At 43.3% G+C, this 26778-nt stretch overlaps 1 protein-coding gene across 7 annotated transcripts in view; it reads right to left on the bottom strand.

Annotated features, from left to right (window-relative positions):
• Positions 1 to 1605: 1605 nt before the first annotated feature.
• PARD3B (par-3 family cell polarity regulator beta) overlaps positions 1606 to 26778 on the bottom strand; it is a 536941-nt gene continuing 511768 nt past the window's right edge. For all 7 annotated transcript variants that reach the window (XM_083842794.1, XM_083842789.1, XM_083842795.1 and 4 more), the window contains one exon: positions 1606 to 6366. In XM_083842794.1, the coding sequence (XP_083698920.1) occupies positions 6012 to 6366 (355 nt within the window). In that variant the 3' untranslated portion in view covers positions 1606 to 6011. The remainder of the gene's footprint in view (positions 6367 to 26778) is intronic.

Genomic DNA, 26778 nt, shown 5'->3' with positions numbered 1-26778 from the left:
GGCAGGTTGGAGATTTGGGTAGCACGATGTAACCTAGGGGAGGGGGCAGCAAGGGTTGTCTTTCTCTCCATGGGCATGGTTAATGGGTTTCCTTACAATTCCTTCTTGCCCCTCCGTTTCTTCCCCAAGGCAGGGACAGCTTTGTGCTGCGAACAGTTCCTGACATGATGGGCTTAGTGGATCGGTATCCCAAGCCTGCGGTGCCAAGTGGGAACTGGGGAGCAACGGTCAGCGTATTGGAAATGTCACTTTCCTTGTTGGCATGTGAACTGCACATGTCAGGGACAATCCTCTCTCCCCGCCATCACATGGTGCCTCTCCCCAGCCCTCTCCCCTGCCCCCCATTCCACCCTATTCTAATTTCTTATCCCTTCTCCTTTGCTCCAGTTGACTCTCCATCGTTTCCCACTCTTCCTTGATCACTTCTACCTGATTCCCAGAGCAATCCTGTCTCTCCCAAAGGAGCACTTTATGAAACTCTGATCACTGAGTTCTCAGGTTTTAATACACTCTCAGTTTGTCTTTTGCCACTCTGTATAACTTGTCTCACTTGAGCAGAAGGAGAAACTCAAGCATCGGTGTTTTATCTGTCCAGTTTTTAGCAATGAGTGCAAATCATGACTCTATAACTTTTAAAATTGGTGCCTACATGAATTATAATTTAATATGGGCTAAAATGGACTCAGAGTTGCCCATGAACAGTGTCTGCCATAAATGCCAAGATCTACATTCAAAATGTTTTGGAATGCAGTACACCTTCATTTTAACTTACCCATATCTTGTGTTGTAAACCTTCTGTACTTTTCTATCCTTCCACTTTGTTCTTTATTCGTTTTCTTCACAGCAAAATTTGCATCTCATAAATGCTACATTCTTTTTTTCTCCCCGTTCTAGTGACTTTTCACTTAAATATGTACTATTTTGAATATTACATCATCTAACATAAACATAACACCCTTGCCTGAATCTCAGTATGCTCTGCAACCCATAGATCTGATCCTACCAAGATTTATGCTTGTGCATAATCTGGAGCGTGAAAAGTAGTGCCATCAGCTTCAGCAAAATGACCCACGTACCTCAAGTTAAGTACCTGTGTAAAACTTTCAAGGAGTCCTAAATCTCTGGGAAGATAGTGCTGCAGCCGTCTCGCTGAAATACAGCCGCAGCTAGCTGGACCTGGTACAGGCTACATGGCTGCAGAACAGCCCGGTCCTCACTGACAACAAGAGCTGGACGTTGAGATGAAGCTGCCTGGGGAACTCTAGCAATGAACATGCAGTTGCCTAAGCTGAATTCGTTGAGTTGGCAAGGGACTTCTCTCTCTTTCTCTCTCTCTCCACCTCTCAGTCAGGGCTACGAAATCAGGACTCCGTCTCTACAGCTGAAGACAATGCAGATTTAATGATGAATCACATGAAGCTTGGTGATTGTTTTTTTTTTTTTTTTTTCTACAATCAGCACATGGCTGCTGTGGTTTGTTCTGTTGGTGTCACCTTACCAATTCTGATCCGGCCTGATCGCACACGGTCTTCTAACATCAGATCACATCCAGAGGTGAGGATGACTTTGTAGATCCAAAGCAGAGAAAGACTCAACATGCAAATACATAATCATATATAGTCTTAAAGCCTTTATTTTATTGCAAAATAAAACAGGTAAAATTTGTATAGCCATATGTAACAAAAGATCAAAATCTTTGATGTGGTACTAGAAAAAAACTCTCAAATTGTGTGTTGAATTTCTCCCCCAAAACAATCACACATGATTCTGAAATCAGTTTTGCTTAAACATACCGGTATTGTCAGGACCATAAACACCTTCCTCTCCGCCAAAATAACACAGAAGTGTCTAAAAAAGTGTGTTTTTAAATTCAGACAGTAAAGAGTCCTTCCAACTTTGCACTTAAGGCTTAGAGACTCTGCAGAAAAACTGTGGCAGAGAGCACAGGTGTAGGGCATTTTGAAAGCGCAAAGCAGCCCCTGCTCAGAGCAGAGCATCAGGATGTGGCCCTGGCAGAGCACTTGATGGGATTCACTCACAGCACTAACCTTCTGATAAACAAATCTGTGACGGCTGGAAGGAGGAGGTAGCACAATTCATCTGTAAAAAAATTAGGCAGCATGTGAAGCTATTTCTAGTTCAGGAAGCTGGAGTGAATCGGAATGCAGAGCTGCACGCAATTCTTCAAGGCAGGAGCATTTTTTTTTTAATTAAAATGCTTAGTTCCTCTTTTTCCCCACAAAGGACAATTGCTATTTCTTTATGCATTCAAGGGGTGCCTAGAGACTCCTGCCTTATATTATATCACAGTGGTAATGTCTGCTCCCAGGCCGAGACCACGGGTCACTAGTGGGTGGTCACTCAGAAAATCCACAGGCTCTTCCCGTATATCTTCATCTTTCAACTGCTGGGCCTGGCTGGCCACATGCCAGGGCCAGAGCTGCCGGCTGCACACACCAGCTCAGGAAATCAAAGCTTCCAGCTTCAGGCAGGAGCGTGCCTCTCCCCCTCGCCCTCACTCCCCTTCACACGCACACTTATGGCACGCCGCTCCTGCCGCAAGCCCCAGCCCTCCCTTCACACCCCCTACGTCAGGAACTGTGCTGCTGGACTGGCACATTTTGGATGAGGGAGTGTGAGGCAATTACGTGTCAAGAGCATTTGAGACTCATAATTTTCCCAAACATATGGACATATGGGGAAAAGAACAACTTGTTACTTAACGGCTCTTTTGGATTTTTGCAAGTGTGTATTTTCAACCGTCAGTTGTAGCACCTCGTGAATTCTGCACGGTACATATTTTTCCACAATATGGTGCTAAAATCATACATTTTACACTGCAGAGAAGCTGACTATATATACTGTAGTTACACATTATACTTTTGAAAATACCATACCTCTATCAGATATTAAACCAGCAAATGGCAATTTTCTCTCAGAACAATGGCACCAAAGATAGAGGAGATGCTCTGCGATACTTTTTGGTCTTGTTCCCCCAGCTAGGACAGCCTGCTCTTCCTCCTTAGCTCCTCACCTGTAGGATGCATCCATATATTATGCTTGTAGCTATTTTGTTTTTTTTCAGAAGAAGGAAGAAGCTCTGTACTGATCTAACAGCCGAAGCATCATTTAATAACCTGTTGGATAAGATTAACAGCTCAGAAGTTGTTGGTTTGATCTGACTGCCTCAACCGAGCGGAGCTGATGCAGTCAAGGGGAGCTGTTAAGGGAAGATTCAGGTTACGGGGAGACAATTGCGCATGTCCTTCAAAGGCTATAAATAACCCAGGAGCTGTTTCCATCCAGATTTTATTTGGCCCTGGCTCTTGAAATACTGTAAATAAGTTCTGCTCACTGTGCTGCGATGCCATTTGAAGGGTTAGTTGAGAGTGATTTATAAAGGCAGTAGCTTATATTCAGAGCTGTTCTTAATTGTGGCCTGGCTTGATAAAGCCACTGTCGCAAACATATTAGTTTCTTTACAGCTGGATCAAATGTATCAGGGGTTATATTTCAAGCAGGGAAAGGAAAGTATTTTAATTTGTTTTCGCTTCACTTTCAGCAGGGCTTCATAACACCAGCATCTACCCTGTGGCTGCCAAGTCCTGGCTGAGTATCCTACAGCATCTAAAACTCTTTTAGAGAAGTACAAGGCTGCATACAGCACGTATGCGACAGGCAGAGTTTCCTTGGGGAATGTGCCTTACTTATGGAGGGTACTGAGAGACACCCAGCTTTACATCCAACCTCTCCCTCCAGAGGTTTTCCCTCCTACATTTCTAGGGAAGAGGGCAGAAAGAAATGGAGCAAGAACCAAACATACTTGCTTCATGATCGGTTGCATTCCTCTCCCTCCCACCAACGCTTCCTCCTGACTGGATCTAGAGCTCGCCTGCCCCTGCCCCAGGGAGCCCAGCCCTGCATCTGAGTCACAGAGACATCCCCCCCACCACCACCCCAAAGCTGCTTCTCCCCCGCTTCCAGCCTGCCTGGTGGGGAGAGGTCAGTGTGAATGCAACTGCAGGAGCTCACGGGCCAGCAGGGCGGATGCAGATGCTCCCAGACTCTTCCTGGCGCTGGCAGCACACAAGCAACGGGCTGACAGGGATAAATGCTCACCCTCATCACGGCCATTAGCTGCGGCTGTGGCCCCTGGAAAGCAGGAGCACACAAACCCGCCCTGCCGTGCGCCTTACGGATCTCTTACTCTAATGAGGCCTTTTCCCAGGGATTTCTAGTAAAGGGACGCGCTCCTGGCAGGATAGATCTTCCTGTGATATTTAACACCTAGAAGTGACCTATGTGATTTAATCTGTTGCATACCAAAGGTGTCAAAAAGACATCAAAGAAATCCTTGCACTTAATCCTTGGCTTGGTCACAGTCTCTCCCTGACGAGGAGAGGAGCCCAAACTATTTAGTAACACTCCCAAGAGACAGAAGTTGAGGAATTAAGGGCACTTGGCAACTTCATATTGCTAGGTGGCAAGACTGCATGGTTTCCCTGCAACAACATCCTTGAGATAAACCTCTGAGGGCACCCAGCCCTGCTGGGCCAGGTAGCTATGTCTCTGTGACTGCCATCGTGTATTTCTGGCCTCCTGGCAGGCTGGCTGCACAGCAAGCCCAGGCTGCACGGGGCAAGGAGCCGGGCAAGTGCCCCAGCATCGTGTGCCCCCAGCTCCCCACTCACCCACCTCCTACCTCCTCTCTTCCCATGTACTCTTGCAAATAACTCACCGCTTACAGCTATTCCCTCCTCTTCCTCCGGGGCCCCAAGGTTTCAAAGCTCTCCCTGTTGCTTTCCTCATTTTTTTCCTCACCTCTCGCTGCGAAAAGCCTCTCTCCCTGCTGGCCCCTGACTGCAGGAACTGGAGCCGTTTGGCACGTGGCACCGCCTGAGGCTGAGCTTCTCTGCGGAGGCTGCGGGCAGCCCCGCTCTGACAGGTGCCTTCCTGTGGCAGCAGGCTGGCGAGGGCAGGGCGCAGGCACTCGATCGACTCACGCTGCTGGCAGGCACTTGGCTGTCTTCCTGGCCAGAGTGGGCCGGGAACTGGGCTGCCCTGCCTGAGCCAAAGCAGCACCTGATACGTTAACTTAACGTGAGTTATGGGCTCCACGCCCGCAGTCACCTCCACAGCCACTTCAGGCTAGCTCCACTGAAAACCCAAGAGTGACACTTGCTGAGAACAACTGAGGATCTGATCTCTGGGGTTTACATTTAAAGAGTGCACGCTGTATAACTAAGAAATGTTCACAGACACACATGCACCTAGACACACACCTCTCAGATGGCCGGCTGCCTTGTCCTCTGCGAGCCTGCTCAAGCATGGTAGATAAAACTTTTTGCCTTACTCCAAATGCAGCAGGTGCAATAAGAGGAGAATCTTGCTACGCAAACTGCAGAAAAATGAAGGCTACAAGATAAATTGCTGCCACCATCAAATAGAAAGAGGAAGACAGAGGCCAGATTACAAATCTGGAACTGCAGCATCCTTAACACACAGAGCTGCTGGTCTCAACAAGTCTGGAACATGGCCGCTAACTCCACGAGGTCCCTGGTCAGCTGATTGATTACACAAGATCCCCAGCTCCGCAAGAAGTCCGCACTGCATGCTGTGTTCTTACTTAAAGGCTCTGCAACAGTGCTCTGAAGTAAACTCCGGTGGCACCGCTGCCCTCATACAGGCAGCTGTGCACTGTATAGGTGCAACCGGATTCGGTAAATAGCCCTGAGGTGTAATAAGTGTTGCGCTTCATTTCCAGCAGCCACTTTCTATTTTTAAAAAGGAATTAAAAAATACTCAACTGTCTGGTACCTCACGTACTCAAAAACATCGTACCTCCCGCGGCTTTAGTTCGCCTGTTAGAAAGCACCTATGCTGAGCCCAGCTCAGTACAAACGACTCCAGGTCTAATGCCGTTCTTACAGGCAGCCACGCGTGGAACAACTCTAAAAGGCCCATGTCCAACGGGAGTCCTCCCGGGCTGTGCTGGCAAGTCCAGTGCGTGGCTATACAGCTGCTGTCATGGGGTTCTTCTGCCTGGGATCCTGTTGCCTGTACTGGTACTGGTCTGGACTGGTCCCACGGTGTCGGACAATTTCATTATAAGCTGGTGCACGGTGGGGCTGAGGAGGGGAAGGTGGCACGTCCTGCCGGAGGGGTCCTTTATGCTGGTTTGCAACGGGCTGGGCTGGGTAGTACTGGGGGTACCTCAATTCTGCCACTCTCGTGTCTGGTGCGCGGATGTAGTTCCCCTTAGACGGGTGGACAGCAGGCTGTCCTCCTTGGTAGTAGGGAAGATCTCTCTCTTTGTATATTACTCGTGGTCCTGTTAAATATTCCAGTGGTTCTGCAGGTCCACGCCTGAGGAGGAAAAACACAATAAAGCACATAAAAAGGCAGTCTACAAGCCTAGCGGCACATTATTGTGCTTGGAGTCTATGTGTACTTTGGGAAAGGAAATGCCACCTCAACCATGACATGTCCAGATGAGTCAAAAGAACTCCTGAAGGATAACAACCCTCCCACCTGCAAGCTACAGAAGTCTGCAACACCCAGGACGCTGGAAGAAGGGTCCAGCACACATCACGGCCCTTTTACAATGGGGGAGCACTGGAGCCCTTCAGCTCCCAAACTCAGCCTCCTGTGATCCATTTGCCATAATGGAAACAAAGCTCCTTTAAACAATGCTTGTTTGACTGAATCTTATCTGGCCTGAGGATAAACAGATGAGTTGGGTCTGCAAGTCTGCAAATCCCATAAGCTTTACATGCACAAATATTCACGCTTTCCAAGCCATTTCCCACTATTTTTTCTCCTAACATGTCAGACCGTAAAGCTTTCCAAACACTATAGTTGGAAAAACTGGAACTCCTGGAAGAAACACAAGGGATGTCAGACTACTATACCTGTGTGCAATGGGCAAGCTGCCAATGGGGTTTCAAAAAAAAACAACTCCTGTGATCTGGAAGGCTTGATATTACAAAAGCTCTGTAACCTGTCTGTAACTTATCTGCATCAGTATGGATCTGACAAGCTCTAGTTCACGTGAAAAGCAACATGTGAACATGTCATCCCTGAGGATGTGCCACCGAGCCCTCTCTGTAGCTTTCTGCATCTTAATTCCATGATTTGCACTAATGAAGGACTGGTATTTTTCCTAGTATAGCTTAACTTGTGATACTTTCGAAATGGCAAAAATAATTGTTCTCACAGACATGTCGCCAGAGTACCCACAAAAGTTCAACTCAATTAGGAGTTTTTGCCAGTCTGATTGCAAATGCCTTTGCACTTTGGCAAAACCTCCCATTGACTGCACAGGAAACTCCTCTCCAAGTGTGAGCTGAAGGAAGAAGGCAGGGCTTTGACCCAAAACAGGGGCCGAAAATATAAATCAATTACACCTGCTCTGTGGGTTTGGGACTAAACTCATCAACTGTTTAAATAGCCTTTCCATAGATTTATTAAAAAAAGTCATCATTCTGGTACAGCAGATCAGGTGTTCACAATTCATCAATGCCTCTCTTTTGTTCACACAGAGATTTTACAAGCTTGCCTCCCCTTTCTTAATCTGGACTCCCAGACTCCACTGGAACTTGTTTTGCATGAAGTAAAACAAAACATGTGGTTTTCTGCTGCACTCGTTTAAGCCCATGGGGTAAATCATGGACATAGGCAATGAACAAACATTATCTGCCTTGAAATGAACCTACAATTCTCCCCCTGGAATAACTTAGTGCAAATGTTTCCTGTTTAAAATGGAAAGAGCAAAAGGAAGAATTCCAGGCCCTGGACTTTTAGGACCCCATTATCCCCAGAGACTTTTTGCTTTAAAAACAGAACATTATAAAAGACAGGCACTCTCGGCTTTTTTTCCCCCCTCTCTCTCCTTGTGAGACAGTCCAGACAAAGTGCTGAAGGGCCTGAAGCCACCCTCTGAGATACTGAAAGAACTCCTAACCGCATGTGTTGAGACAACTGCTATCTCTGCTCACACACCTACGCCTTGCAACGAAGCCTTATTTCCACAGCAGGCCGAAGAGTTGCTCCACGTATTTCTATACGAAGGCTTGTTCACTAGTCAGTCCCATCACACACAGCTTTTAATTCTTCTGTGCACAAAAATGCACATCCAATCTAAAAAGGCTTCTGCAATGTTAAGAACTGCTTTGTGTCAAGCATCAAGCCAACAAGAACAAATGTCAAACCTACATCCATCGCCTTTTAATTAAGGGTAACACTTGAGATCCTGTCTATTAGATTTTAAAAGATGTTCTCATCAGCAGCTGTAATCAACCAAATTCTTGTGGATCACATTAAAATGGGACTGAGCTTGGACACAGATCCAGAATTCACCAAGAAGCCAGGCAGCTTTTGGACAGAGATCAAACTACAAAATTGAATGACCCTAGAATAACGAAATCAAAATTAATTGGTACCAAAATGGCTGCAGAGAACAGGACAGAGCCACGAGCATCAAATCCCGAGCCTTCAGCACAGCTCATCCCTCAGCTCACACGATGGGTCTGGACGCGGCAGGAAGAGAGGGATGCGCTTTGCTATCCAGCCAGCCCGCTTGGCTCCCAGCAGAGCTGCTTCCAGGAAAGCTCAGGCAGTCCAGTTCTGGGTGGAAGTGTGACTGTGCAGAGGCAGCACATTCAGGCAGCTCTCACCTAGAATTGTGCAGCAAGGATCTGCCAGAGACCTCAGGCATGCACCCAAGCATCTTGAGCTTGTGCCACGTAGTCGTCATTGCTGTTACCTAAGCAAGAAAACTAAATCCACCATCGGTTCACTTACAGTTATACCACCTCTTCCTGTGTAGGCAGACTGCAGAGGAACCTGAACGAGGGGCAAAATCTTTCTTAGAAACTAAATAAATATGCAAGCTGCTCTCTTTCAAACCAGTTTATCTGGGAAATACCCATAGCTGCTACCACTCTTGAGTGTCTTCCTCAGAGTTGGGGGGTAGCAGCTGGAGGAGAGGTTGTGCAGAGAGACAAGGCTTGAATCCACTTCACACGGATCCTTTAGGAAATCCCCAGGAAGATGGGAAGTCATGCCAATTTTTTTGGCAGCCTTGGCAATAATATAATCAGTAATCTAATAAATGATTATTGGAACTCTCTCATGAGCAAAAGCTGGGTAAACCCTGGTAACTCTGCCCAAAAGGCAGCCTCCAGTCATCATGATCAGGGGAAATTTCGTGAAAAATATCCTCGTGGCTGTACCACCCTCTGCAGCTCACTTCCCCTGGTGATGCAGTGGGTGTTATGCATGCAAATCCACAAAGGATGACACTTTTCTCCCCTTTTATGACCAACACTGCATGTAGAAGCTGATTTATTTCCTAAGGATTCATTCCTCCCCACCTACTAGCCATGCTTGGTGAAATCTGCTCTCTGGGAGCTGCTCACAGTGCGAACGACCAGCCTGGGGAGTCTCTGACATGAACCCCCATTTGGCATGTCTTTGAATACAGGAGAAAACAGCCCTTTCCTCCCCAAGTGCTTCAAATTAGCCCTCAGAAAGTCAAGCTTTTTGAGGTAGAAAAACCATCTCTAGATGCCATGCTCTGACTATAGAAATGCTGTTACCATTAGGAGTAAGTCTGGGAGACTGGGGGCTGCTCCAGGCAGCAAAAGCAGGGTTCCTCTGGAAAAACAGCGTTTTCACTTGATAGTTTATGGTGTAAAAGTACATGCTGTTGTTTACCCTTAAAGAAATTGCCGTAACAACTCAAACCAAACACTTTCTACTTGGCAGCCCCTTGTAGCTGCTATGCTTATTTCTGCAAGAAGCAAAACAACCCCTGCCTTTCCCCTCCACAGACACTGCCACCTCTGAGGAGGCCCTAATGAAATTCTTCTCCCCTTCGTTGCTGTTTTTGTAGGCTCCTGATGAGTTCAGAGTTCACGGGGCCATATCACACCTCCCAAGTGACCCATGGTTTGGGGGGTCAAACCAATAACCTCAAGTGGAAAATCAGTGACCCGGGGGACTGATCAAAAATCCACAAATTGGGTCAAGCAGGTCCAGCCACTCAAAAGGACCAGGCCAGGAGTGTGCCCTTCGAGAGGACATGCTGCGTAGGAGCTGCTCTGACCGTCAGCTGTTTTCCAGATTTTTGGTCAGTTGTTTGACCTGTGGGCCCAGTGAAATTAATGGCAGGCAGAAGGTGGGGAAGTTGACACAACATCCTGGGAAGGAACTGAACTCAGAGCTCAAAAAGTGTTTTTGCTGACAGTTCAGTTCTGTTGGCTTCCAGTGGAAGATCCATCAGTGATGCGTGTCTAGCTAACAGCAGAGGCTGCTGACTGAGGAAGCAGTGGAAGTCAAGCAGGCAGAAGCACCATCTTCAAGAAAAGGCAAAGCTAGTGGGGTAATGTGAAAATACATCCCTCAAGAATGTCACATGCAAGGTGCCCCTTAAAATGTTCATTTTATCACAAGGAAGAGAAATCTCACCTTCCCCTGAAGCAGAACCATAGATCACGCAGAGGTAGCTGCAGACATGTTTGGCCATATAGCTTCACATGCTGGTTAGCAGCTCTGTTGGTTTATCTTCTACATGACTGACTGGGTAAGAACTGCGATTAATTTTGAGCTTTAAGAGCAAAAGGGAGCTTTGTCCAAGTAAAGCAGGTAACCTGTTTGTAAAGCAGTTAAAGCAGGTAATTGACACTCAATTAACAGTACACCTCTTTTTTCTCTATGACAAGTAAAGTCTGAAATAGTTTAGTTTGTTTTTCTATCTCTGCTTTATTTACCTTTCAAGCACAAAGCATATAAGACCTAATATATTCTGGCTTTGCTGCAGAATTTTTGAAAGCTTCTGGAATTATTTAAAACAGAACTAAAGGATTCAGGATACATAAGAAGGGTTTCTTTTACCCAAAATAATATTTAGTCATTGAAGCCAAATGGGTATCTGTACGTTTCAAAAAAACTAACCAAAACAGTTTTTGCTTTCTACAATTCATTTTTTTGTTGTTTTTAGAAGACACCATTTCAGTGATTCTTCAGTTGCCAAGAGTCTCACAGGGTAGAGCATACCCATCACACTGGCCTAAATACCTAATGTAAAAAAAAAAAAAAAAGGAAAAAAAAAAGCACATTTCATTTCAGGTTTACTGTGTTTCATTGTTAACCCCCATTTGCAGGTCACCTTTAACATAAGCTGCAAAGACACATGCTCGGGTTATCTCAAAGCAAAGGAAAGCAAAAAGACGATCTGGCTGTTCATGCTGTGCCCCATCATGTTGGGGGTTTGGATTTCATCATGACAAAAGAGTTTTTCTTGCCTCTGTTCTATGGGGAGAATCACAGAGGTCACATTCTTAGTACCTGGTAAAAAGCAAGGAAGGGAATGCTCCCTTCTTACACCACTGCCTCCTTCTAGCTGCTGCAGGAATATTTTGCAAGGGATATAATCTCACATGAAAAACTGCCTTCTTACTTTGTCAGTGAGTACTTCTTGAAATAAACTTCAAAGACAGCCACAGACTAAGTGGCAAACGGAAAGCCCACATTTGGCTGCAATCTCTTTCATGTCTAAGCAAGACATACAGAGACTCTGGGTGATGGCATCAGGCAGCTCAGGCTGTGATTAAAGAACAGGAGAAAGCAACAAGGTCCTATCTGTGTCCAGATTCTCACTGAAGAACTCTATTGTACGCATCGTGATTGCAAGCTGTTTGTTCTCAGCCAAGAGGATCTACTTTTAAAGAAAAAAGGAGCAGATGTAAGAATTAAATTATGCAAATAAACAATCTTACAGTATCAAATACATTACTGTGTCTTTATAAAGCTGTTCTTGATGTACGCTAAAAACAACTGACTGAAAAGACCACGTAGTCCCTCTCTCTCCAGATACAGTGTTAAAGACATTGCAGTGCTGTTTGTAGTCTGTGGCAATAAGAAATTCTGTTGCTTAATATCCAACGTTCATTAAAAAATACAAAAAAATACTGCAGGTTGCAAAAAAAATGACTGCATGACTGAGCTTCATTAAAGTCTGTCTCTACATCTTAATAGGTGATATACTCCTGTAACAAATATTCTTTGCTGTTTCAGACCAATACTTCCCATAGCCGATGATGGGTTTTGCATTTAAAAAACCACAGGAAATCAAATTTGGTATCTTAATGCTGGGAGGAATCTGCAACGCAATGAAGTGCTCTGTGGCTCCTGTCTGCGAGAGGCTTGTACCTCGCAGTAGAAGGCAGATGTCTAGCAATGTCATACTAACCCCAAACACACCACACACAGATTATTTATGGGCTGAGCTGGTGGAGGTGCTTTCTTCTCCTGTTCTTTTATCAACAACGCAAGGCTAAAAAATCAGATAACATAAACGAATACAATCCCTGGCTCTCATGTAGCACATGCCATGTGGAGAGAGCTGTTTTTAGTTTGAGGACTGTGTTTGGAATTCCTTCAGTGTCAGGTTTCCAGTTACCAGACCCTCTTCCCTGGGCCAGGCACGACTGCGGTTGGACAGGATTAGCAGAACACTCTGCAATGTATATTACATAGCTTTGACTTCTATAGGCTTTGCAGTCCCATAAAAATAATGATCATTTCACGACCTGCATTACTGGTGGAAAAAAAAGCAGAAAAATCTCGCTCCTTTTTAAAGAACTTGTATTTGTTTTGGATTTGGAGAAGGAGGGATCCATACGAGTTTGTTTGATATTCAAGCAAGAGTACATTTCCGATGAGATGCAGGCCAGATTCCCTACCCTTGCACACAGTTTTGCAAAGTTTAGCAGCGGTCTTGACTGGCCTGAACATAAGAGGTTACGTGTGCAGTTTTTCTTTCTCTACAATACTATGGCTTTGAATATTTAGAAACAAACAGCAAAAGCACCACAGTCCTGGAATGCAACTGTACAGTTTATATTACTCCACTTGAAGTCTACCCTTAAAGTGGCCAGAGAACAGAGTCTTTTTTATTTGCAGAGGGACAAATTCTGAGAGCTGCTGGGCCCAGCAGCTACCTGGGCAGCTACTAGTGATTGGAGCTATTCAGATGTCCCACTCATCTTTACATCTGGGGCCAAGTGTAAAGTTTCATCAGATCCAAACTTGCCATGCAGACAAGTAGACTGCAGAACCAACTGTAAGAAAGGGAAACAGTTGTCTGACAGGTTTTAAACTTTACTACAAGATTACTAAGATTTCTTATGGTAGCACCAACAGCTTATTTTGTACACAAGTGGTTATTCTAAAACCCTAAGGGACCAGACTATGTCAAAGATTGGTTAACATCACAGTTTAGGCTGCCATTTAATTAAACTGCCTCCCATCACCAACAAAGCCACGGAACACTTTGTGTTGCTCCTGTGCTCCAGCATTAGTTTATTTTCCACAGAAGATCTCAGACCAGCTTCTGATAATCCTGTCCTGCAGGCAAAGCTCCCTTTTCTTTCCTTCCCTAAATCCAACCTACAAATATAGGAACTGTGATAATCAGGATTAAAAAACTCAAATCAACAGCAACAAGCCCCAAATATGTTAGCTGGTGCTCTATAAATGCCCAATGAGCATTCAAAACAACTAGTCCAATAATCCTTCCTACTCAATTCACCACTTGTTTTGTTTGTATGCTCTCAGGCATGGCACATCTCCCCTACCAGGAGGCATAAAATAAAGCAGCACCTATTGAACAAGACATCGCTATTCTGTGATCTCTTCAAGCTTAAAGGGGTCTTAAGCAGATTGGTACTTTAAGTAGCGAGTCATTACAACATGTGTCATTTCATATGTTACTCATTATTCAACACAACATAATACCGTGCGAGTCATTAACCTCTTGGCATTGGTAACCTACTCTCAATGCTAAGCAATCACGCTTGTTGCTCAGGAACCTCTGCACTCTGTCGGGGAGAGACCTGGATGAGATTTTAAGGTCCCTTTGGTCTTTTGTTTTGCAGATCAGCAGAGGCCAAAAGCTCTTGCTATAAACTAAAAGTGTTCTTGGCCTTTGGTCTCTTGCATCACGTTTCTAAGATGATGCAGGCCAAGCAGCACTGGAGGACAGAAAGCTTTTCAAAGGGCTGAAGCCAGCAAAAGAAGCAAAAGCTTTAGGTTTCTCAGCTGAATTTTGACTTTCAAAGCAGACAAACTAATATAGGGAAGTGCCAAACAAGTGCAGAACTGTCATCACCTGGGTGAGATGCTCAAGTGAAGTCTCTCTTATGGAATATTTGTACCACAGTACTGTGCAGTAACTCCAGTGGATGCAGGGACCTTGCTAACCTTGCCCCGAGAAAAGCCAGCTACTGTCCCAAAAAGCAGACATCCAATGGGAAGGGAGAGAGGCACAGACAGGTGAGATCCCACCGCCGGCCCTCTGCAGCAGCACAAGAGCCAGAAACACAAAAAATCCAGATGTCTTCACCTCACCCTAAGCTCTACTGCAGATCTATGCTTTTTTTGGAGGCTACCAGGGTAAAAATTAAAGGTCATGCGGTGGTTTGGGAGATTTTCATTTGATTTAAAAGCAATTCTGTTGCCACAGTCCAAATTCCACTTCAGAAAGAAGGCCTGGGAAGCCTTCTCCATTAGCCTATCCATTCACTGCCTACTCCTATCTGTGCCATTTTCATACAGCGCTTTGAAAGAGACGTAAAACCAAATTCTATCCTGTTCTCATTTTTCACAGAGAATGAATTTAAAGCACGGTGATTATTCAGCTGTGCTGTTAAAATGATTTTTCAACAAATAACAGAAGTCATTAAAAAAAATCTTCCTAAGAAATAATAGCCTGGGCCTGGGTCTTTACTGTTCAGCCGCTGGGATCTTAACACGCTGTCTGATCTTTAGTGGGCTAGTAAAAACCCACAAGAACTGGTTATTAATGTTATTACCAAGCTTTCAGGCTTTCTTTCTTTCTTTTCTTTCCTTTTTTTTTTTTTAAAGCATCTCTCATTTAAATTAAAGCATTCCTTGCAGCGTTTTCTCCCATTGCCATGATGAAGCATGGCTGTCAATTCTGCCTCCGATGGCACAAACTGGGTAGTAAAATCATGCTTCAATAAAAAAGGAAAATGATTTTTGAAACTGACTGTAGCTGGTTATTTTTCCCTCCGTTTCATTTTGTTTCTAGGTCCAGACATTCTGTTAAACTCCCTGGGAAGTGTCATTCCCTTCTCTCCCCTTCGCAGTAAAGGCAAGGCTCAACATCCAAGAAGAAAGATCCTGCTTTTGGGGGGGAGAGGGAGACCTTAAAAACAAGCAGCTCTTATTGGTTTCTTCAGGCAGTATTTCAATCCCCACTGTTCCTCTACTGCTCATGTATTGATTTGCTCCTAAACAGCACAAGTAGCCTGTAAATAGAGCCTCCCCATCCCCCAGCCCCCTTCCCTTATATTTTCTTTTGTTAGAGCCATTCATTTCTATACAGGCATTAGATTATAGATTTCCTGGCTTGCAGCACTCCATTAACACTCTGGTAACCACCCCTTTTCCAGCCAGCCATTAAACACCACCTTTAATAATTGAGATTTAAAGGCTCAGGGCATGATAAACAGCTGAAGTTATAACTTTACAGCTGCCTCTACAAAAGTGTGTAAATCTCCACATTTGGATAAGCAAATCAGTTAATTAGACTTGTATTAAGTCACAAACTTTGCAGGCGCTCTGACAGCATACGTCCTGAAGTTGAGCTTTAAATAACAAGGGTCAAACCCCTGAATCCCACAGGGCTGGGAGAGACGGAAACGTCCCACCCGGTGCCCAGAGAGCAGTAGCACTGCCTGCAGCTGCTGAGACATGAAGACGGCCGCGAGCGCCCTGCGACTGCAGCCCCTTCCAGCTGTGTTTATGCTGGCTTCTTCCTTAAGAGCTTCTACTGTTACACTAACACCAGTGCAGCTGCAGCAAGCGCAGCGACTGCTGATGGGACATACTCTACCTGCTGCCCATGGTGGAGACATCCCTTGTTTTGGCGCCCTGCGTGCCCTGCCCACCAGGACACAGGTTGCTCTTTCCAAGTGGGGCCCTACAAGTCCCGTGGGCTGAGCACAGCTTCCTCCAGCTCTGCCCTCTGCACTCACCTGTGGCTGAGGAAATGCTATGTGGATGTCCCTCAGTCGCTGCTGGCCAGTAAACGTTCAAAGCTGGGGAGGTTTGGGAGATATAGGTCACCGGCCTCTTTAGGGACTTGGGTAGTAAGAGGTTAACCTTCAGTTGTGAGGCCCAAGTGTCTGTGCTCCATCTCTGCATGAGTTATCTCCCTGTTGCTGCATTTAAAAATACTGTATGTAATTAACTGTTATCAGGTTGTTAAGCAGTGTGCTGAAGTGTGAACTTATCATTCAATTGTTTCCTTTATTTACAAAATCCTCGCCATTCTCTGAGATGGCAGCCTGGGACAGGCTGTTTACTTGTTCAGATTAGGAGGGTTTAGCACACCAGATTCTGGTGGCAGAAGCAGATTTGAGAGAGGTGAGACACAGCTGTGAGTCTGCTTGGCTCCTCAACCACCCCTTCAACACGCCCTGCAGAATAGCTGTGAGTGTACGAGATACACACATGCCGCTGCTACCAAATACATCACTGTAACGCGGCTTTGCCCCCACTGCTCCCCTCCTTTCTCCTCCTTGAAGATCCTTCTGCACACTCTCCTATCCAACAACAGCAGCTGTGTCCTACTCCTCTCTTGGCCTGGCAACTGTTCTTTTCTTTGCTTTCTTCTCTAGCAGCACTGCCCCTGGCAATGCCAGCAAAGAGGGAAGATAACATGATGCCATCAGACCTATGTGATTTTTTTTCCATGTGCTTCTGTCTGAGGCAGCATCATGCATCCAGCAGGACATATCAGCGTGGTCCCTGGGCATGCAGCATCTTTTGATCTTTGGGAGCTGGTGCGATCCCCAATATCCCAGATCTATGCATCCCCCCAACACTTGTAATACCGGAGATATGCAACTTCTAAACAAATTTCTTCTGTGCCATCTGCACACCATACTGCATGCCAGATGACAAGATAAAATTTGCAACAGCGAAGTTCTTGGAGCACAGCAACCTTCTAGAGAGAGCAATCACAGCCTGTGGAAACACACTTCTATCAGCTTAGTCATGTACCTAGAACAGAAGATGTCAGGATGATGAAGCTGGAAGAAGGAGCACAAAGCAGAGGACAGAAAAACATGCTCTAAGGACGCACCAAAACACTGTCTCCCATAGCAATGAGAACCTGATGCCAATAGCTGGAAATCAGTGATACCTTACGAAGTTGACAACACAACAATTGGAAGACAGAGGCAAGGCAGTATTGAGAAAAAGAGAGGCTCCAGAAAGCACCACCAGCTATAGGCTTTTATTTCCTTTAAACATATACACACGTCATGTAGCAAAGACTATCATGTGCAGTAGAGTCATATGTGTAAGTCACAATGCCACCAGCAGCTTCAGCTTAGATTATGATGAACACCATCACAGTCAGAGAGGTACCCCCAGGTACCTATTCCTGCGCCACCCTGTAAGGCTACTGTATGCCATTAGAGAGAAAAAGAGAAGTGGCACCTCCCTATCTGAACCTGGTAAGGACCTGGCAAAGACTCCAGACATCCCTAAAGACAGCGTGTCTCAATTTGGCTTGATTTTTTTTTTTGGTAAATTAAATAAAAATACCCTCTACCTTGAAACAAATCTTTTACATAATGAATCAATCAAACAATTATGTATGCTCTAGTACGTTCAAATCAAGGGAATCATCATCGAAAATAACCAGTTTTTATAGCTCATTTAAAGCCACAGTATGCTAGGCTGCTGATTCACTAATGAACAATAAAGGCCACTACTACAGTATCATTCTACCTATTTTCAGATTGTGTGATGTGATAGATTTGAAGTGGCATGTTCATAAAAAAAACATTAAGGCACTTTGCGGAGGGAAGCAAAGATGGAAAGAGATATGTGCCCTGCCCAAATACCAGGCAGAGAAGAGGGAATAACTTGATGCTACGTGAAACTTGGTGCCCCGGCCTCATCCAGACTCAACCAAGGCCTCTGGATGTCAATGGAAGCATTTCAGTGAGCTTTGGATTTAGGCTCTTGTATAGGAAAATGGTATCTGAAAGGGGAGAAGAGGGCAGGCAGAGAATGAGACATCTGTATCCTGGAATGAAGTCAGGAAGTTAAGGCCTGAAAGCCTGAGATAGCAAATAAATAGCTGGAGTACTAGATGGGAGTTGCTGAAATGCCTCACTCTACACTCAAACTTCCTTTCTGATTCTCCCTTGCAGGTATCCAGAGGGAAGACAGACCAATACTATTAATTTACTTTTCACTTTTTGAGTGCTCATGACCTAGAGAGAAGCGTTTATGTACAGCTACTAAGAAACAGGCGTTCCCCCAGACAAACAGCACACCTCTACTACACAGATCCTGCACCTATGAATATTGGTAACGTGACAACTGGGGCAACGTAGAATAGTGTGCATGCTACCAGAGCCCAATGCTTCAGAGGAAGCTGCAATTAGTAGACAATTAATAGTTTGTGCAGGCCTTACAGCATAAAAGCAGCCCCTCTCCCCCTCCCCAAAACACATTCAAAACAAAAACACTATCGGCATTAAGTCCAGCTTTGCAGAAAGGTGCAGAAACACAAAACACTTGATGGTGTGCTCACAGATGGTGATAGGGAAAAACATAAAACCTGAACTTGATATTTAACCTTGAGAGACATACTATTTGAATCCCATAGGAAAAAAAGCACAATATAGGAGAGAGGCCCTGTGGTGAGTTGAGAATGCTGTCTTTTCTAAACCTCAGTGTTCATCTTTAATGCTGACTTGGGTTCCCCTTTAATAAACAAGTGAAGTTCTACTTCCAGTAAAACGGGATTTTCTTTAAAATAACTGCAACATTTCAAAGGCCCCTCTTTTTTAATGATCAAAATGTAAAAGGGAGGAATTTCACATCACATGAAACAGCTACAAGGTAAACCAACAACCAAGAAGAACATACCAGTTTCTACGTCAGAAAGCAGAAAGCAGCAACACCATTCTAAGGATGCAAAATGGTTTCCATGTACTGAAGTTCCTTGAGAAACTTGTAAAACTTGTGGTATAAACTAGTACAACTGAAAACGAGACGTCTAAGGAGGAAAAGACCAGGGTTAAGGGTTCTTTATTGATTTTTTTTCCCCCCGCATTGGGATTAAAGTGATTTCAGCTGGGACCCAGCATTACAGATGTAATTATAATTTCCATTTATATTTTTAGACTGTGTACAAAGAAGTGTAATAATGGACAGCTGAACACTTTCCAGTGTCCATTAAAAACAAAATGTTTCTGATGAAATCTCTGCAAGACCAAGGACCAGTGCAGTAATCTCTCAATAACGGAGCTTTCTTTAGATGTTTGGTGACGAGAGAGAAGGGAGAGCTGTCAGCCCTTCACACAAAGAAATAAAACTAAAATGACATTAAGGTTCTTATTCCACTCAGTAATACTAAAGAAATCCCACGTTAAGATCTGTAACAAGTTTCTTCAGAGAAAAAGTCAGATTATTCATTAAATATAATGGTATTTTGATATTATTTACAGGATATTTAACAAAAACCAGTACATTGAGGCAACATTAGGGAGGCATTATTTAAACCACAGAAAGCTCAGGGAGTGAAAAAGTGAAATTTATGTAAGTACCACTGACTGTCTCCCATTCTTCCCCTATGTTTTACAATGCACATTTAAGTCCAGGTTTCCTGGAGGCCTCTGATAGCTAGGCAAATGCTTGTTATTGAAAAGCAAAATGTATTCAAGGTAAAGCAGGTGCTTAAGTGCTTTGATGGATCTGGGCCTAAAAATCCAAGTTGTAATCCCCAACTCAATTTCAACTGACTAATTGCATTTGCCTTTTTTTTTTTTTGGTAAATTCCCTTTCGTTGCAAGCCGCTCTGCTGTGCGGCTCTGTGCTCTGTGCCAGACGCCGTGGCGCAGGCAGCACCGCAGCACAGCTCGCAGCCCCCAGCTTCCCCTGCCCAGAGGGGCAGCAGCACGCCCCGCAGTGCAGTGGTCCTCATGGAAAGGTGCTCAAAATCAGCACCGCTATGCTCAGGCAGCCTAAATTCAGCCTAATTCCCAAGTCAGTGAGAAAACCCAGTGCCTTTGGAGACCTCCAAAACACTAATTAGGATGACCAGAAGTTGAGTCAGGCAGGCAGTATAAGAAATGGGACACACAGGGCTTTGCAAGTGAGTACCAGTGTCCTGAAAACTTTTAGCTCATTTTGGAGATCTTTAATTACTGAATATGCATATTTGCTGTATGAGGATCTTTGAAAGAAAGACTCTGTGTCCGTTCTTCTATTAGTTTTGTCTCAGCTACTGTTTTACTGGTGGTTGATTCCAGTTCAAGAGCATATTGCTATCAAGAAAACAAAAGGAAAAACCATAACCAAAGCCATGACCATAAAAATGGTCTCCTAAAAATGCATTCTTATTATACTGAAAACATCTCTGTTCTCAGAAAAGAAACATTAACTTTCTTTAAAGCACAGCATCTCAGATTGAGTCAAAATTCGTAATAAAAATGCTAAATGAGGGACCAAAACCTCGTGGCACATGGGTATGTACAACAGTACGCTAACACCAAGCAAAAAGCCATTCGCATGGATTTTCAGCTGTGAAATCCTGCTGAGATTGGTTTTGCTTGCCAGATTTTGTCATGATCTACAACCGACTTCTCTCAAAGTACTTCCTTTCACCTGGAAAACAAAGGCTATTTTTCTACTTCAGATGAAGAAAAGCTCCAGCCACTCAATATCCAAGGACCCCCGTTGGCTTGGGGTTTTACTTGATAACCTGGGCTGGGCTTTGTTCACACATTTACTGCCCTCTCTCTCCTCTCTTGCTTGGAACTGGCTGCCAATTTCCAAGGTGCTGTCTCAGACCATCTAACACTCAGATGCAATCTTCTTGCTGAATTACATCTGGAGTGGAACAAAGATGGCAGATAATTCACTTTCGTTTAAAGTTAACACTCACCTTCTCCTGCTTCCCATGTATGTCATACAGTGGACATGTTTGCATGTTCTGCTTTGTTTTTTTTCAGCTGGTGCAAGCACATGAGATATCAACCAGTCTACGCACAGAGAGAAGGTGGTGACTTGAGGAACAGCTTCCAGTTTACATGACTCCTCACCTCACCTCCCTCTCTAACTGTGTACTAACACCAACTACATGCCTACCAGATTTTGCTGGTGTTCTTCTGGCACAACCAGAGCATCTTTACCTATGGTAAACAGCTTATGCAGATTTTCCCAAATAAGCATAATTGAAAGAGCAGCATCCCTGAGCATCTTATACTTTGTTTACGCTGTATTTTAAAGAATTGTTCTAGTAGAAAATTTTGTACAGGTGCTAAGTGACAAAATTAGAGCTAATTTACATAACTATTAAATGTTAGAACAATACAATCTCTTCCAAGCCCAGAGATGAGAGTAAAGATTCCTAAGAAAGCAGGAATTAATTTTCTCTAACAGGGTACAACAAGAGTTTTAGCTCCATGTTGGCTCTTAACAAAGTTAATGGCCCATAACAGCCACTGATGTGAATGTTTGTGACTCTCTAGTGACCTTGAATTGCATTCATTTTTAAGTCCTACTTCACGTATATCTGTGGTAAGATGGAACAGGGTGGAAAAGAAAATAGCATGCAAAGATATACTCCTTTTTCTAGAACCTCCAAAATATGGAGAGATTTTGACTGCTAACACTGGTCTGCAGAGTTCATGTGCAAAAAGCAAAGATGACATTTAGGTATAAGAAATAACACCACTGTTTATCAAATTGCAATCAAACAGACCTGGACAGCAAAGACATGATGGAATATGCTCTAACAGCGACTGCATTTCAGTCTAAACCTACTGATTTCTGAAATCTATCGATACGTAACCATGGATTGCACTGGTTCTGGATCAGGCTCATACTAGCTTGTACCACATTTCTTGCAGAATAAGGTGTTACTCTACCTGGATGAACATATCCAAAGCATGACCTTTTAAAGTGCCAGAGTTAAAGAGCAAAATAAAACCTTAGGTGAATATATGGACAATGAAAGTGAATAAAAACATGGAATTCAGAATATTCTCTTGATGTGTATTTAAGAGACTTCTGTGCAGAGAAATTAAATGTGTCACCTACTCTTGAGATGGAAGCAGTTTGGCTGCCAGTTGAATGAGCTGTGTTGAAACAGCTGCTCTAGCAACTGTTTTTACTATTAACTTCTTCAGTGATTCTCTTCATCCCAAATTAGATAGCTCTTTCCTTTAATCACCGGCTTATATAAAAGCTCCCTCCTCACAAGGCAGGGTTTCACAGCGGATAACACTCATAAACAACTACAGGGCTGTTTAAAGCACTGCCCCTGAGTTCCTCTGTGGTTCAGATCTCCTTCCCCCATGTCTTCTCGTTGCTCAGTGGGTGGCACTCCGGGCGCTCACCCTGTCCCCTCCCGATGTGCTTGTAAAAGAGCCCAGAACTGCATCCGAGTCCTTAAGAGCCCATAGCCCATCATTACCTTACAGTACGCCTTTAAGACTGTCCACATACAACTCAGTTCCCTACTTTATTGGCAATATCTCTTTTCCTCCTTCACTGATGTGCACACAAGATTACTTATAACTGATATACTTTTAATGGCTTGCTATTAGAAACTCAGATCTTGCCATGACAGTGCAACTTCCTTGTTCTTTTTAACCTTTCCCGCTTTTTGCTGTTAGGAGACACAGGCAGGATTATGGAGAACTAGCTGCAGCCTGCCTCTGAACGATGGGAGCCATCGCAAAGCTGCCACTTGTTAGCAGGAACCTCGCTGAGCTGTGACAAAACGCACAGGACATCTATGCACAACACTGTGGGAGCACTGCAGGAAGCTTGCTCAAAAAATCCTGATCCAACATCCTCAAAAACTCTGTGTATTTTTACACCTGATGGTGTTGGCTTCCTACATTTCTCCTCTGTTAGCTGTTTTGAAAGCACATTTGCTGGCAATTGTCTTTCAGCCACACCTCCAGACCTATTTATCAAGAGAAAGGCAATGCCAAAAACTGCAGTGGAATTGCCTTATCTTAATTTACAATTAACTTCCTCACAAAAACAAAACTTCTGCAGCCTAGAGTCCAAACTTTTTGATTAGTTCTGACTTACAACCCAACCCAAGCAGCAACATTTTTATTCCACATATCCATACCTATAAAGCAGCCGGCTGAGTTTCCCAGTCTGTTGGTCTCCTGAGCCATTTCAATATTCATCCTGACAATGCAGAGGATGTATTTGCATTTTGTAGCACACATCTTATTCCCCAGGTTTCACTCAGCACATCACTTTGCTGATACATTCTGTGGGACATATGCTTTTGTTTTTTAATTTGATCTCCTTGTTTTTAATTTGCATCCAGTTATCTTTTTTCCACAGATCCTTCATCTCAACCTAACCATTTTCTACTGACACTTATTTCTTTCATTAAAATTTTGTTCTGAACAGCTGTTTTGTTCTTTTACTCATTGGAAGCATAGCTAATATGGCTTTCTTTTCTGTTCCTGAGTCATGTCTCCACAACTTCATTAAACTTGATAATATTAATTCAAGCCCTTTTGTTCACAGGCAATATTTTCTTTCACTACCATATCTTTAAGCTGAATTTGGTGCTCCTAGTTTTAGTGGGAGGTCTTACGCCTGGTTGTACAATAAAATCCATATCAGATCCATGTTTTTTGTAAATGTGACAATTTAAAGTATTTTTATTTACTCCAGCTAATATCTCCTTAAAAAAAAAAAAAAGGCAAGCTGGCTGTTTAATTTCAAAATATTAATTGACTTCTAAACTATTCCATATTGCATTAACTGGCTCTTCGCTATGAGGAGTTGACTGACTTATTAGAAAAATTGACAAAACCCATCCCCTTCTGCCTTCTCCTACACTTCCAAAGTATTCTTCTGGGACATCTGGCTTTTAGTGTTCTTTTCAAGCTACGTCCCAGTTGTTGCAGACATTTTCTTTGCTCAGTTTTCTTTAGTTATCCCCATGGAAATTACAGAGGTGGCCCGCCAGCCACAATCCATGATTTGATGTCATGAACCTTGACCTTTCTGGCTTTCTCAAGTATACTTTTTCAGCATAAAGACTCAATTTGGATAGAGGCATCCAGTTCATTTCAGCTGATATTTCCTTCTATTAGGAGACTAGAGGCATGTTTAACAACCAAATCCCCTCCTTTTTTAATTCCACCTACAGATTTCTGTATTTGTGATCTCATTTACAGTTTCCTTTCCTCCTAGTCTTAGAGAAATTTAGGTTGCCTCAGACACAAGAGCATTTTTTGAACCATGTCTACAGTATAATGTAGACCCCTCCCTATCTGCACTGGCTTTTAATGTCTGAGACTTTCCCTGTAGAAGGTATGCACAGATTATTTATAAACTCCAAATGTTTTTGGACAGATATATTTTGACACTGTGCACAAAAAAATCCTTCAGACATCACATATGATGCAGAGGTGTTATTAGGACCATGGCACAATGCAGCAGAGCAACTGAAGCAGATGCAAGAGCAAGATGCAACAGAGCACTTGCAGGTCCCTGCAGCCTGCGTTTACCACAATTCAGATGTCCCACTTTGGATCTGGACTCTGTCCTTCTTGAAATACAATGACTTTCCTGACATCTCAGAGACTCTGGGCAGTTTCCACAGCAATCAGTTTTATTACCTTGCAGAGTTAAGTAAAGTTAAGTAAATCTTAAACTGTTTGATATTGGATTTAAGATAATCTTTTAATAAGCACATCAGCTTGGTTCCCAAGCTTGTACTCTAGCATGTAAGAATGATCTCTTTTTTTTCTTTGCTTGTATTTCATCTTGGCTGGTTTATTGCAGTGTATCTTGGAGGTCCTTGAGTAGGACCAGTATTTCCATTAAAACTGATTCTAAATTCATCTGCCAGGACTTAAAAACCAACTAAAACCATCCACGTATTTCATTTATAATGAGATCACTCCATTGGAAGATGCAGACAGATAAGATTTTGCTGCATTTTCAATGAAAGTACAGCTGTCAAGATAAAAATCATATTTAAAAAATACTCCTGAATTACTGATATTACTTTAGATGACTAAAACAGAAGAGAAAGTTAATAATCAAGTGTACTGTAGAATATACTGTTTGAACATTTTTTATATTTTATAGGACTAGGATGATGAAATTAGGTGGGTCGTTCATTTTTACTCCCTACTTGGTTCTAATCCTATTTAATTTTTGCTAAGACATCAAATTATCAAGTTGTCTTAGTTTTGAAGCTCTGTCAGGTGAATATTTAAAAAAATACTAATTCACATTGAAAACTGAAGTAAAAATAACACTCACAACTGATTCTCAAACCTTTCTCCTGACTTTAATCAACATGAGAAATGGGAAGATACATACTTTTTTCAGCTGTAACCCAAAACTACAGAATATTCACTTGTTTTCCACCACTTTGGAGGGCAAATTAGAGCATTACTAAAAAATACTGTGTTATATTATACAGAAAAAGTTAAAAGGTTTGCACTGTATCTGCTTAATGTGCATCCAGTTATGTGCTCTCACTGACAGAACATGACATTGGTGATGCTGGACCGGGATGATAAGTTATTTAGCTGCCGTTGCAGTTTAAGAAAACAAACAAACAAAAATAAACCGCGTTTATGATGATACATCTGCAGGTGCTCTTCTGAACCAGGAGACTGATCCTACAGTTTTAACAGTGCTGCAAGGCAGCACTGGCATTGCCTGCAACTCCTGCAGCCTGCCTCAGCATTGCCACTCTCTGCCTGCCACAATGCATGATTTTGGGCTAAAAATTATTAAAAGAGAATTGAGTAGAGCCATGTAATGAAGTCAACTGAGGAGTGGAACAATGGAAACTGAGACGTAGACAGGTATTAAGAGGTTGCTGAGCACTAGGAAGGCGCCTGGAAGATAACTTGGCAGGACAGAGCAATGTTGTTACTGTTACTGAGGACCTCTGTGCCACTGCATGGCCCTTGTCAGTGCAGATGGGTCAACAAAAAAAACCCACAAAACAACCACACCACCACATAGCTCAGCTGGTGGCTGTAACCACAACTGCACTGCTGGGTGAACGTTGTGCAACATACTTCTGGATGTCAAGGATGAAAGTAAATCAAGTACCCAAAATGAGAAGAGGGAAAGAGTTTTGGCAAAATGGGCTAAGTTAAATGAAAATGATTGAAAGCAGAAAATTTAATTGCAATTTAAACCAAGAAACAGGGGATTTTGATTTAAATTATTGATTTGAAGCGTTGCTTTTTCATCTGTGTTCCTTGGTTTGTTGATTCCCATAGGTTGAGAATGCTCTGACAAGTTGATTTGAAGCTAATTATAGTCTGCACTAAAATTATGATTTCTTTTTGTTAACCAGGCAAATACACTATATACATATTTAAGTATTGTCAGTATATTATTTTCAGATTCTGCTAGACAATGGCAAATGATGACTTATTTAACAGATAATTAACTTTTCCTGGTGATTTGTGTCAAGTCACTTTATGATGACGTTTTTGGGGGTTCAATTAAATTGCAGAAATTGTGCATTTTGAAATTAACTTGGTTAGTAAAGGCAAGAACACTCAACTGCAAGAAAAAGCTAATGGAACTCACTAAGTAATCCATTCCTTCTCTTTGAGGATCCTTATCTCTTCATGACGTAGGTGTTACAGAAACAATTCTTTTGATCCAAACAGTTGGAAATGTTTTCAGCTCGACTCT

Source organism: Anser anser (genome assembly GCF_964211835.1).
Source record: "Anser anser genome assembly, chromosome: 6".
Classification (NCBI taxonomy): Eukaryota; Metazoa; Chordata; class Aves; order Anseriformes; family Anatidae; genus Anser; species Anser anser.
The sequence above is the reverse complement of the archived record's forward strand: the minus strand, read 5'-3'. Positions and strand labels throughout refer to the sequence as shown.